The sequence below is a fragment of the Tigriopus californicus genome, chromosome 5 (assembly GCF_007210705.1).
Source record: "Tigriopus californicus strain San Diego chromosome 5, Tcal_SD_v2.1, whole genome shotgun sequence".
Taxonomy (NCBI): Eukaryota; Metazoa; Arthropoda; class Copepoda; order Harpacticoida; family Harpacticidae; genus Tigriopus; species Tigriopus californicus.
In genome coordinates, this window is record NC_081444.1 from 6629547 (window position 1) to 6643512 (window position 13966).

General features: G+C 43.2%; 1 protein-coding gene across 2 annotated transcripts in view; it reads right to left on the reverse strand.

The window, feature by feature from the left end:
* Nucleotides 1-2079: 2079 nt before the first annotated feature.
* Nucleotides 2080-13966, reverse strand: part of LOC131881255 (terminal nucleotidyltransferase 5C-like) — an 18375-nt gene continuing 6488 nt past the window's right edge. The window contains exons 1-2 of one of the 2 annotated variants that reach the window (XM_059228069.1): nucleotides 9867-10118; nucleotides 2080-7845 (exon numbers count right to left, since the gene is read on the reverse strand). In XM_059228069.1, the coding sequence (XP_059084052.1) occupies nucleotides 6193-7791 (1599 nt within the window). In that variant the 5' untranslated portion in view covers nucleotides 7792-7845; nucleotides 9867-10118 and the 3' untranslated portion in view covers nucleotides 2080-6192. Of the gene's footprint in view, nucleotides 7846-9866; nucleotides 10119-13966 lie in introns of those variants that run through there. The other variant, XM_059228068.1, reaches the window with a different exon arrangement.

The following is a 13966-nucleotide window of genomic DNA, read 5'->3' on the forward strand; positions in this document are numbered from 1 at the left end:
CGTCTTGAATTGAACCTTTTGATACCTTTGGAATAAAAAAAATCCTAAACGAGAATAGACTGATCCATCAGCTTTTTCGTCGTTGTTGAATTAATGGTGGGTAGGCAAACCCTAGTCAAGCTGTAGGTGAGTCTCAAGAATGTCGGCATATTTAGCCAGTTTTCCTCATTGGTAGGCCAAATAGACGGTGTGTATCAACCATTCGTGACTTGGTAACCAACCCAATGGGACCAAGAATGAGGCTTAAGGTATTAATCTCCCCCTAGACAAGTTTTTTGGCCATAAAATACCTCATCCTGGGGTTTACGTCTAGGACATGTAACTGGTCATCCATCCGGCCGTCTCAGCCTGTCTTCCCACTACGATTTGCACGTACGAACTTGGTGGTGTTGCCAATGCTGTTGTTGATATCGATGGTGAGACCGTCTTTGTTTGGGAGAAGGAATCCTTCTCCAGACCCCAAGGAGAACAGGAGAGAGAATGAGACAGACAACCCGAAACCCGACAGCAACAACAACAACAACAACTACTACTACTACTACTACTGCGTCCACCAGCGTTACTGACACAGCCCTCTCTCCACTGACAAGAGTAAAGACTGTTGAAGTCAAGGTGAAAGAGCATCAAGCTCACCCTTGTTGCTATCCGAAGACCTGATTTTTTTTTGCCTGAAGACGCCTATGGAGGAAGATGTGATTCGCCCTCAGTGTACGTAGTCTTCCAGATCTGTTTTGAGGGGAGAGGGTCGTAAAGTTCTCGTAGAAGACCATAATGCCTTTGTGGCTGTACAAGCTCTTGCTTGATCTCACGATGATTTGAGAGGACGAGCGCAAGAATCGTGTTGTTGAAGATCGCTTCTTTTATCTTTGACGTACTTCGAGAGTTTGAGCCTTTTAATTACGACAATTTCAGTGCCGACACTCAAACTTGTTTTCAATTCATGCTTGTGAAGAGACTTGATCCGTTTAGTTATTTATCCCTAATGACCTTTCACATTCACTTAAATCAGGACTCCTAAATTTGTCGAAAAACGATGCTACTAAAGTACAATAAGTTTGCTCGAAGGACCAATTGAATTCGATCACGGTGTTTGAATTCTTGGAATTTTGATTTTGTTCTTTTTCTTTTGGTTCATCTACACTACACCACATGCAACTTCTGACATCTTGAGCTTGATACTCCTATCAACCCTGAGAAGCCCTCCTACCTAACCTCTTTGTCCACTATTTGTAGAGGTCTAGATACGAAGCTGCTAAACTGGATTCGTGTTGAAGTCGTTCTTGTTATGAAAATACCAACTTCAAGATGGCTCGTTTCCAAAATTGATGCTAACACCCAAGGCACGAGACGAGAAAGAGTTTTACACGCACACTTTATGATATCACCTATGAATTGGACCCTTTAAGGCTTCCTTTGACACATGATTTAGCCAATACAATATCCACTACCTAAATGTAGACTAGATAAAATGGGCATGGTCAACGAACCCCTTTTTAAGAGCCAATTAATTAATAAAAGAGTGTTTCAATCAACCTTGTGGTCTTTGGAATCATGTTGAATTTGACATCAAAGGAAAACTGTAATGACTTACAGATGCACAAACATTGTACACACTATTGCAAAGAGGGGTTCGTGTCCATGACCCTAATCCCCTCTTCGAGACAAGTTGTCCATTATTTTGATTATCTTCGCCTTTGCTATCATGCTAAGAATGTTCTGAATTGAATATCTCATCCCATTTCGTACTGAAGTGGTGTATTATTTTACTTGAAAATGAGATTCTCCTCAATCAGTCGTGTTAAATTGGCCTTCATGGCGACTTTTGTGCTTCAGATCCTCACGTTTTAGGAAATTCACTGAAAAGTTTTGTACTGTGTGCTACTCTTGAATCCAGAGCACTTTAAATCATTTCACTTGGATCAATATAGGTGCCTTTTTTTTACCGACAGAACGGTTAAACGCGTACAAGATTTGTAACACATCTTGTGTAGAAGGTCTTACGGAACCGACAAAAAAGAGATGTGAACAACAACTTCGGGTGGAAATCAATGACTGTCTTGCGAAATGATCACGATAGAGTTGGAGCAATTATATTCTTTTTATTGTCTTTGTCTTTTTTAAGCTTTTTATAATTGGGTTTTGAATTTTAGTTTGTATTTTGTGTAGGTACGCAATACATTATACAGTTTTTAGATGATAATGACATATTTTTTTGGGATTGTACAGTGTCCTGTTTGTTAATAATTCAGCAATGAATCAACCGTCGACTACTGTCCATCATAACAAGAATATAGAGATATCGTAGCAATAGTAGAAGTAGGTATATTATCGTCATCGATCGGGAAGATATGGTTTTTGGACTATTCTTGTCATTCTTGTAGCATCAGCAGCAATTATATTCGTACAACTTGCAGTATAAGTGGTGGTGGTAGTAGAAGTGATAATAGTAGTAGTTGTAGTAGTCAGAGGAATAAAAGAAGAGGAAAAATCAGTACAAGTAGTGCGGGTAGGACCTGGATCGGGAAATATGTATTGTCATTTGTTGTATTAGAAGTAGAGCTAACAATAACGAAAGAACAGAGAGAAACAGGAGAATTCCAGTGACCCGATGGTTGCCCTTTGCTTATGTCGTAGCTTGTAGAACTTTCGAAGATAGTTTGTCAAACGGTGAGCGTCAATCAAGTGCTCCAAAACAAGGCCATTTCTGCTGACTGAATTCAGTTCTGCTACTCTGAGGTCCTCCCAAATACCAAGGGGGGGGGAGGGGGGGGGAACGGAGCAAATGGAGCAAATCACCCTTATTTGTATGAAATTGGAAAATATGGCAAAATATGTCTTTGTGTTGTGGGTGTGAGTGTGTTTTCCCTTCAACAGGAGGTTGTTTCCACCACGTTTTTGGGTGGAGGCACTTTTTCATCAGCCCACTCTGATAGTGGGGGAGACCAAGGGAAAGAGGATGATCCAGTTTGTTTTGGGACGAATGAGAAACTTTTGCTGTAAGAATACACTGACAAGAGCGAAGACGAGGTTTTTTTTGCGCAACAAAAAACCGTTGAAAGTTGGAGTAATCGAGATCGTGAGTGAATTTTGATGCAAAGATTAAAATTAGATTGCTCTATCTTCAATTACCTGACCCCGAAACGACCAAAGAGTGCTTTTGAGAGAGGGGGTAGTGTCGACAACAACTCAAGGAGGTGAGGAGGGAGGGAGAGAAACTACCGGTACCTACCACTCAACTCTGAGGATGGTGGTTGTATGTGGTATATAACTTGTATGTGGAAACACGAGCATAAACAGCAGCAACAAGAACTAGAACAAGAACAACAACAACAACGGTGGCTGTGACAACAAACACAGGGTGGTTGAAGCAAGGGAATCAGGTTGGCCTCAGCAAATCCCCTTACATTTGATATGAACAACATAAAGGTACGTAAAGCCCAAGAGAAATGAAATGTTAAGAGGGACACTCACTCAAATGGCGAGGTGTCAAGTCGTCGGGGAAAGAGCATGACTAAATCGACTTTTTACAATGTTACACACATGTTCAGGACGAGAGGGGTGAATGTGAATGATGGATGGTGGTGATGAGACTTAGTTAGAAATCAGGCATGTGTACAGAGAGGCTGGAGTTGCTACAAGTTGGCGATTGCATGTTCGGGGGGTCCCTGATCTAGACGGCAAGGAATGAGCAAATTAAGTTCAATTAAAAAAAAAAAGATACGAAAAGGCCAAAAGCATTGTTGCAATCTTGTAACGATGTGCTTGGGGGAATCAATTGACTCCCACCATTTGTCATTGAGAAGGCGACCACAAAACCCATACTAAAGAGGATCGGTGTCGGGCAAACCGGAAGACGATGACCGTCCTGCCCATTGCTCGGTAATCATGGTATTCTTATTGAGACCGGGTCAAATAGGCCAATGGGAGTAGTACTGGTAGTAGCTACATATATTGGGGTGGCCGATGAAAGGACTCGTGGCGGGTTCGTGGATCAGGACCAGGATTAGAACCTTTACATTAGGTCATTTTAGGTGGTAGTAGTAAGGTAGTAGTAGTAGTAGTAGTAGTAGTAGTAGTAGTAGTAGTAGTAGTAGTAGTAGTAGTAGTAGTAGTAGTAGTATTATAATTATTGTAGTGAAATAGTAATAGTAGTAGTGGTAGCGGCAACTGTTGAAATAAAAAGATAATCATAGGACAAATGGGGGTAGTGTTAGGGGAAGTACCACTACTAGAGGTGGTGGTGGTGTTGATGGGTGCATTCTTGAATTGGAAGATGAAGAATGAGGAAAAACTGTCATTGCACAAATAGGAACAACTTGAAAGAAAAGGAAGCGGCAGGTACAAATAGACCAAAGTTGTCCTCAAGCGTCTAGTCGATCATACGTAATAGCAGAATTTTTCAGCAGTTTTTGCACAAAGTCCAAGTGGAAAAACGACGACGAGAGAGACAATTGGACCGAAAAAATCTTTTCCGAATTATCACACAGATTGAAGTGAATTGCATGAAGTGCTTCGTGAATGAAGACGAAATCTATTACTTCCAATTTCACCTGGTTCAGTGCCCCCCCGACTCGAACCTGCGTTTCAAGTGGTGGCTCCGAGCTCCGAGCTCTGGCAAAAGGAATACTGAAGTCGTTTGAAGGCCATTTTAATGATCAATCTGAACCGTTAGGTTAATTCGAGGGGAAACTGCACCGTACTCTTTGCTCATCGGTTGCCTTGAATATTTTACAGACTTCCGAGTCAATCAGGAGAAACTTCCTGTCGAATTAGACTTCTTCCGAAAGAGTCATCAAGGTGAACTTGAAAGTCGACGTCGATAAAAATGCCTTTGGACATGGGAGATACATTAGGGAGGAAAGAATTCGTGGTTTCACCCTGTGAGAAATTGGTCGCACCACAGATGACCTTAGTTTTGGGGGAATTGCTTCATCGTAACTGAAGGATGATGACTTGCACAGAGAAGCCGTATCTGCATTGAAGGATAGTCGAGTTCGGGAACACTTGGTTTACTGTTTTTGTAATTATCAGATGACTAAAGATTCTCGTGTTTTTTTCGGCTTTGCTATTTCGAGACATTGACACAATTGCTTCTTGCTATTCGAACATATTTTCTACTACTTCTTTGTTTTTGTTGGGTTTGTTTACAAACTATGCATGGTTGTTGGCATCCAATTCAAAGTTGGAGTTGATATCAGGCACAAAAATTGCAACAAGTCTCACAGATGTGGTGTTCAAAATCGAAAAATTTTCTTCCGTTGCCTTGGCACTCCAGCTTGTTTGATTGTTTCACTATTAAGACTTGGGTTGTAGTGTGATAGATTTGATTCTCCATCTCCATCTTCGGTATTGTCTTTTTCTTCAAGCGAGAGCAAGGCGAGGTCACATGAGGCTGGATAGAAAAACAACCTTGACCAGTCTCCTTTCTCCATTACTTGGTGGTGATTTGGTCTTGATCATTGATAATACCTTTTTGTAGGAAGGGAGAGGGAGAGAGAGAAAGAGAAAGATTGAGAGATGCACCGTAGTAGTGATCGTCGTCGGAGGCATGATCCTGGCCTCGGGTTCTTGCGGCTACGTTCTGATCTTCCCCAAACGTTAACCCACTTGATACATAGCGAGGGAAAACACGGTAGTAGCAGTAGTGATGATGATGAGGATGAGGAGGATGATAATAATAAGAAGTAACATTGAGGATGATAGTGATGTGGTGGATATGATCTAAGGACTCGCTTCCATGTGAAGTTGAACGAGCCTTTTTGTTGAGGAGATATGAGCCAATTCATGGAGTACGTTCCTGACATTTAAATCCCAAGGACCTTGGTTGTACCATATTGATTGTGACTATTTTTTCGTCCGCAATAGTGGACATTTTCTGATTGAAGTTGTTTTGTAGGAGTAGTACTCATCGGCGTCGTGGTGAAAGTAAAAATGATGATGATGATGATGATGCGGAAAACGTTAATTCTTCAATAATGTACTTCCAGTGAGAGCCGAAATTGGGTGTCGAAGTTCTTGTTGTAGTTATTCTTGAATGATCAGGATTGAGGCTTCCCATTCGTTCCTCCATTCGTTTCCTGAGCTTTTAGAAAAGAAATCCTAGAGCAATAATCAAGAGAACGACCATATTTTTTGCTTCTCGTTGCTCTCTCTCTCTCCCTCTGGGAGATACACTCATTGATGTGAAGCTCACTATGAGCTGGCCTGCTCCGTGGGATGGACCATCATGGAATTGCTAACCCATTGGTTACAGGTGGCACAAGCAATGCAAGGACTGGTAGTGCTTGTCACTGTGGTTGTATGGGTCTGACCTGGGTGTCCTTGTGGGGGAGACATGAAGGAGGTGTAATAGTAGCCATTGGAGTACACCACGGCCGGCTGACAGGAGGTGACGATCTCATAAGTGGGGATCATGTTTGTGGGTGGGGGTGGTTGGGACGTGTTGGGAAGTGGTCCAGGAGTGTCTGGCTTTTGTGGGGTGGTGTAACCACTACTGGATCCCGTGGAAGAAGCGGACGATATTGTTGAAGAAGCATCACTCATAGACATGGGGCTCAACAGGTTGGGGTCGTCGATGACTGAGGACGCCGAACTGCTTGGATTACTGTTGTTGTGGTGGTTGCTACTGATGTGGTTGCTGTGGTGGTGATTGTTGTTGTTGCTATGATGGTGGTGGTGGGGATGATGCTCCATTGTCACGTATTGTGGGTATTGGTGATGATGGTACTGCTGATGATGCTCGGAAAGGGTGAAGGAATGTTGGTAGGCCATGTCCTCTATGAGCGACAGGGTGAGTCTGCGCTCATGTCCCATGAGACACACGGTAGACTCGTTCACCACTTGGTGAAGGATCATGAGATAGTCGTGCTTCAGACGGTCTTCCGAGCTCTGGAAGTGGCAATAGAGGTAATTTTCCAACTTGGCTTGTTGTTGATGGATGTCGGGGAAGTCGATGAAGAACCTTGAGCACATGTAGCGTTCCATGTTCTTCACTTGCTCAGGTTGAGCGGGTTTGTAACCTTTGCACAAGAGGTTGCAATACTTCAGAAGACCTCCTCCTCGGATTTCCTCAGGGTTGCGGGTGGCGATCTGCTTGTTGTGGAGATGGCAGAGGGCCTCGTGGAAATTGCCGAACATACTCTCACCCACGACGGTGGGATAGAAATTCTCACTGATCTCCATCTTCGCGCAATCGTAGTAGAGGAACAGCGTGTCCAATAGGATGTGGAACGAATCCACGGAGAACTCGTATTGGCGGCGCATATGGTGAACAAACTTTAGCTCGACTGAGTTCGTCCTGTTGTTGCCCAACGTAATAAGGGACCACCTATCACTATCGTTCACTTTGACCATCTTGGAAACGTAGGCCTCCTTCATGGAGCAACTGGACATCCTTTTCCTGGAGACCTCCTTGGGCAGCAGGTCCATAAGAGAGTCCAGCACAGCACACTTGACCCGGTCGTAAGCCTTGCCTGTGCTCAGGTCCACAGAGAAGATGAGGTCGAGATCGTTGTATGAGATTTGGGCGGAGTCCTCGGCCAACACCGAGGAGGCGCCAGAGCCATTCAATCGGATTTCCTTGACTTTCACGCCATCGCTTTCGAGACGTTTGCGTACCACGCTAACCAGTTCACAGAGCCTCACTTCAATGGTGGGAAAATTGCCACGACCATAGATCGAGATGTCCGCACTCATCAAATCATTGAGACGTTTGACTTGCTCGTAGGAGAGCACACAGAACCTTTGGTCCTTCTCATCCGGAATCTCGATTTGGGGCATGTTGTCAATCATGGTTAAGGCTGGGATGGCCTTGTAGACTTGTTCTTCCAACTCCAAAGTGCCCCGCTGAAATGACAAAATAAAGACATGTCACAACTCGATATAAACATTTGGCAAGGTTGATTTTGTGGCTAATCAATTGCACCATGGCCTTCGGTCGCCAGTCGCTCGCTCAGTTGCTAGCTCAGTGGCGATGCCTACAAGTATGTTATGTACACAAATATTAGCGCCTACGTCAATAGGCCCTAATCTAATACCTTTCTCCTAAGTAAGTTCAAAGATATTCATTTCTGTCTGGCCACGCACTCAATGGCCTTGCTTATTCCTACTGTACATCTAATCGTCGAACCTACCACCACAGGCCTTTAATCCCACATTACTCCTTTGAATGTATGGAGAAAGAAAGGAAGCAAGCAAGCAAGAAGGAGACCCACATTCAGTCTCCAAGGAAGCAAATGAACAAGCACGACCGCCAATCTTTTCGTCAATAAAGAGACCCTGTCTGCCTTGGCTCCCCATCGTCATTGGATATGTGTTCAAAAGCAAAAAGGCGTCGAGTGCTCTCAACATCCGTGGTCAAGCCCACATTCAACCATGCCTAACGCACCCCCCCGCACACTATATATATGTATGTAATTACGTACTCATATGAAGCCCACAGTGTCCCATTTCTATTGATTTTTTGAACTACAGAACATGGACTCATCTTGATTGCCCCCCCGAGTTGTATTCGTAATATAGTTTGTGTTTTGACATGTTTAAACATTCAACTTCGTCCACACATCTATTGCTCTCTCTTTCACCATGGTATGTGATAAGAATGTTTCAACAATTTCATACAGTATGACAGTGAAACTGAAAGCGATAAACAAGTTGAAGATCAACTCCCTCAAGAACACGGATCAACCTTTACAATAAAACCTGTTTACAAAGCCCTGCAAAATTGTATAGTTCAAACTAGAAGGATTGTCGAGTCTTTAGGTAGTGAATGTGGTGAGCAATGTAAAGAGAATCGAAAACGATGAGAAAATCTACCCAAGTCACTATGGCATCTGCGTCGTTTATGTAAGCCAAAACTGAATCCGAAAGTTTCGGGTGAGTGCATAATTTGCTTAGTTTTCTGCCTGCCTTTGAAAATCTTACTTAATGGATACATTGTTCTCTTTTGGTGGAGAAGGATAGCAACCCTCAAATGTGGGACCCAAAGCCATGAAGGAGGGTACGTTGGTAAACACACGCTCTAAGTCAATATTTGTGCCCAATCACGTTGAAAAATGAAATCGGGTGAAACAAATGTTCGGCTACAAAAGGGAATGATCCAGCAGCTCTTGGGGAGTATGTAAAAGTAAACCAAACCAAGGAAGATGAAAAGGGAATGAACTAAATCTGCTCCAGCCCACGCACAATTTCCATAGATGTGGTGAGTGTTGGAAACAATGAGGCGGCAACAACAGGCCTCCAACTATTAATTACAGAGCCTCATCGAAGACAATCAATCTACAACAAGCCATGGCCTCCTTTTCCAATGGAGGTCATGGCAAAGTAAGCTTCTATGGATTGAAATCGACATACAGCACGTTCGAAATCGTCTATTTGAAGGCCATATTGTGGTGGTCGTGGCCGTTACCAATGACAATCAAAGGGAAAGTGGAGGGATTGATGTCCTGCCCCCACCTCAAGTGCACGCTAGTCAGTCCATCAATAATCTCAAAGTGGTCTGTTAACTAGTTAACATAAAGTTTTTCAGACGACCGTATGGTAGAATTTGCCAATGCAGCAGCTTTTTGAAGCCCGAAAAAGGCAGCACCTTCCTAAATGAGGGAAGCTGACTGCGTGTCGTGCTGCCGTGGGATTGTGCATATCGCACAAATTTGGATTTGGAGACGGCATTTTCTCCCCCCAGATCTCCGTATTATTGTCTTCCATTTCTTTCTTTCTTGGCTTGGCTGTTAGCTCGCAGGCCAAGACAGAAAGAAAGAAGGCCTCGTTTTCCTCGCAGTCCATATCGAACGTACGTGTGTACGTACGTACAGCCCTCCTACCAATCTGGATGGAGCTTTCTTTCCACGTGAATTTTGTACACTCACCTCTTTTGTTACTGTAGCGAATGTAGTTGATTGAGAAGGTCACAGCCAACTACTTTGACTTGAAGTAAGGGTTGGCTTTGGCAATGGTTTTTCCTGACTAACTATTTCCAGCACTGAAGGGGAAACGTTTCTCCCTGCTGTTACGGTGCTCTCTCACTCCCTGTGTGTAGATGTACTTTTTCCTCTTTCACGCAGCACCAAAAGTGAGTAACGAAATGTTCGGCCTGTTCACGGTTCGCTATTCGACACTGCACTAAAACCTGAGAGACTCCCTCACTTGGAAATGCGAGCGAGGGTGCGAGCCATATATCTATCTGTCCGTCCATCCGTCGGTGTATTCACACTCTCGGTTGGTGTGTGGCTCGGCCCCCGCAATCCCCCCACCCCTACCCTATTTCAGTCCATCACGGAGCCTCCACTGGAGAGACACGGCTCAGATTTAAGGCCAAACAGTCTGGGCAAGAGAAGGGACGGTTCGACAACGAGTCCGGCTCAAGGAGAAGACCCAATGGAGAAGAGGACGGCGAGGACGCAAGGCGGCAGTTGGTCGACTTTGTGAGGCTATTCAACTTGTTGGCAAGCAGCGTCGGCTGCGCTTCTTAACGAGTAGGATGACAGGAGGGGTGGAAACGGCCGGTGGCGTCTCCATTGGTCATACCGGATAAATCCGCCTTGGGAATAGGAGTAGGATCACCGACACGAAGATCCGCTTTCCCGGGGCGCTCTGCTGGTGGCATGACTCTCCTCTTGGAGGGCGATCAAGATGATGATGATGATGTGAGTGGGAGCAATGCCTCGAATGGATTGCGCCCATCCGTCCTCAGAAGTGCCTGCGGTCAACTCAAGTTCAGTCAAGGGAGGATCGAGTGGAAGGGCCCTCTCTGAGGTTCTCTCCTTCCTGGCAAGAACGCAGAAGTACTACACTCCTTCTCTCGCTCTCTGTCCCAACTTGAATTCAAAGGTTATGTTGTTATGAAGGACTAGACAATCTTGCATCGAACGTCCTTCATGGATAGTATACGGATAGTAGTATTCTCACCCAATGAGTCTTGAATTTCCCTAATATTTAGAATATCTTCCCTTCAGAAACAAAATCGCTCCCAATGCGCTCCCAAACATGATCTATGCCTGACCGACCTTACCGCCATTGGCGAGTGTTCAACCCATGCCGGGCGATAAGGCGTCCATCCATTCAACCGTCCCTCCACGGGCGCGCACGGCTCCGATCGTGGTGTCTTCTTTTCCTTCCAACCCGACTTCAAGCTAGAAGTCGGGAGAATTCTCTAGATCTCTCTCCCTACTCTACTACATAGCTACTAGCTACTACGAATACGGAGCTACTCTTCCACTACATTCACTCGCTCTTCATTGACATTGTCGTGGCAACCTACGTACATTCACTCGCTAACTACATAGGAGCTGAACCGAGTCTGAGAGAATTGCCGAGAATGGCTGAGCTGAGGCTTGAAAGGAAGGGGAGTGTACTACCTCCGTCCAGCAGACTGATGTGATTTGAAGTCGTCAAGTCCCGTCAAATAAATGCCAAGAGGAGTATGAAAACGAGGCCTCGGCTGAAGAACTGCCATGACAATTAGGCCTAGATCGGCACACCGTCGAACGACCATCACACCTCTGATCTAGTGAAACTCCACCTCTACGCACGACACTTACGTAGGGGCTATCTATCTTCTATGACATGATATTTGTTGTCCGTCCGTTGGCCGACATCTTATGGTGGTGTGTGATTACCGATTAGTAGTTGATCGTTTGAAAGACAACAATGAGGAAAATGGACAACAGGTTGTTGAATTGGCTGCCGAAAGGGCCGGCCTCTAAAGTCAAGTCAACTCTTACTGGCATTGTAACCAATTAATCGTTGGCCAATATGGGATCTGCCTCGATCAGCATCAATGGACAATGGTTGAATCTCTCATTTTCAACCGGCTTGTGCGTCGAGTTCCATGTTCAATGACCTGTTGTATCTTCATACGTTCTCAATCCCACCACTTACGTAGGGAACCAAAAAAAAAGAGCACCATCCATTCTTTTGTTCCATCCAAGTAGGCAAGGCAAAAAAAACACCATCATGAATGCTCCTTTTTGTGCGACATGACCTAGTCTTGGAAGGGACACTTCCGACCAATCTGGAACGATCTTTTGGTTGGGCTTGGCTGGAAACTATGGCGCAACTTGCTGTCCCAGAAGAGAGCTTGTTTTTGATAACGTCACGGCCTATGGATCTCTGGCGCCTTCGAATGACGTCACGAGTTCTTCCCGAAATCCAGAAAACGTTTCAGGACCCGTTGCACATACACTTCTCTTTAGAACTCTGTGTGTAAAGCAATGGGCCCTTTGCTGCGAGTGATAAAAGCCCAGGCCTAGACGTGACAGAGGAAGGAAGAGGAGGGAAAAGGAAACAAAAAGACGAAATGTGGCAACGCATCACACACACTTGCTCTGAATACAGCCACATTGTGGAGTTTGTTTGTTTCAATTATCTTGGAGACGGGCGGGCTTGAACTTGCAGGTGCTTCAGTTAAATTTGTTTTAATTTGACTTTATGCCTGTTTGCAAGGTGAGCTCTATTGGAAAGTACTTCGTTATTTTTCTCAATTTTGATCAGGTACAGTATGTGTGTGTCCATTACAAGGGTTTTAGCTATAACCTAGTCCTCTTGAATCTCTCTATGCACGTGTGAAATCGTTCCATTTCAGGCAATGATATTAAATAAATTACCCTGGTGAACGATATTCGAAACGCCGATGCTTATGATATGGTATGGCTCGATTTTAATTGACTCATTTCAGGAGTTCGATACTAATTTGCGCCAAATTACCAAAACATATAAATTGAAAAAAAGTGTAATGGAAATGTAACAATAATGAACAAAAAGGGTCGAAAATGTGAAAGTGCATAAGTCTCAATGTAACACAAACGGAATAACCATCCCCCTATTTGCTTTTAGGAGTTGTTTGGAAAAAAGGACGAGTTCTCATTTCTAAAAAAAAGGCTTTTGGTGCCTAAGATTACAATACATCATTTTAGAACATGTTTGACAGGACATCAGACAAAAAACTAATTTTAAAACCAGTCAAAGTATCAGTTGCATTTTTAATTCAAATTTCATAAGACTGTTTTAAGTAGATCCTTACCTTTTTCATCAAAATTGGGCACTCGATACGTTTTGAAGTACCTTGACAATACTTTTATACATACTCGTACATACATTATATCTCACCAACTCAGATGACATATTTTTCTCGATTAATGTGATAATGAATTTATATTCTCTAAAATAATATAAAAAGGTTAAAAAAAGCATAGTTGTGAAGATACAATGGTTAGAACATTGAAGTGAGATCATCTTATGCGATACTTTTATTAATAAACAATAATTACTCAAGAAACCCTTGACTACTTGATTGGTTTTCTTGGTTTGAAGTTTATTGTTGAAAGGTTGTATGCTTTGGAAAGAACCTCACAATTCGAAGAACAAACTAGGCTTAAATAAATCACGCGAATGGTGGGAACAATGAGATTATTAGCATCGTAACAGAGTTTTGTTCAACGGTTAAGTTTTTCTCTATATAACTTTGGCTGAATATTTGCTTCAAGCTTATCATAAAGTGCCTCCATGAAATGGCACAATTTTTTTATTGAAGTGAAATTGAAAATACTCGCAAATTAATGTTTTCACAACATACATTTTTAATGCGTTTAAAGTGATCTACTTTACTATTCTGAGGTAGTTTTAAGGTAATAGCTAAATAATATCTTGAACTACGCTCAAACAAAAAATGTTCCTCTGGAATCGCTGACGTTAAAACATCGTTTAAAAAGTTTTGAGAGCGTGTAAAAAAGTACCAATCATTACTATATGAACAAACAACCTTATTTATCTAAATATATAGTAATCTTCTTGTCCAACACAATGAGGGGCTTTTGAGTAAATTTCTTTTTTTTAAGAACAAAATGGAGATACGCTTTTTTGCGATGAAAAAATTGTCTAATTGCACAAAAAACACAATGTTGTCACAAGAGCACACCCTTTTCGTGCTTGGTGCCACAAGAGAGTAAAAAAATTGTATCTCTCTCTTTTT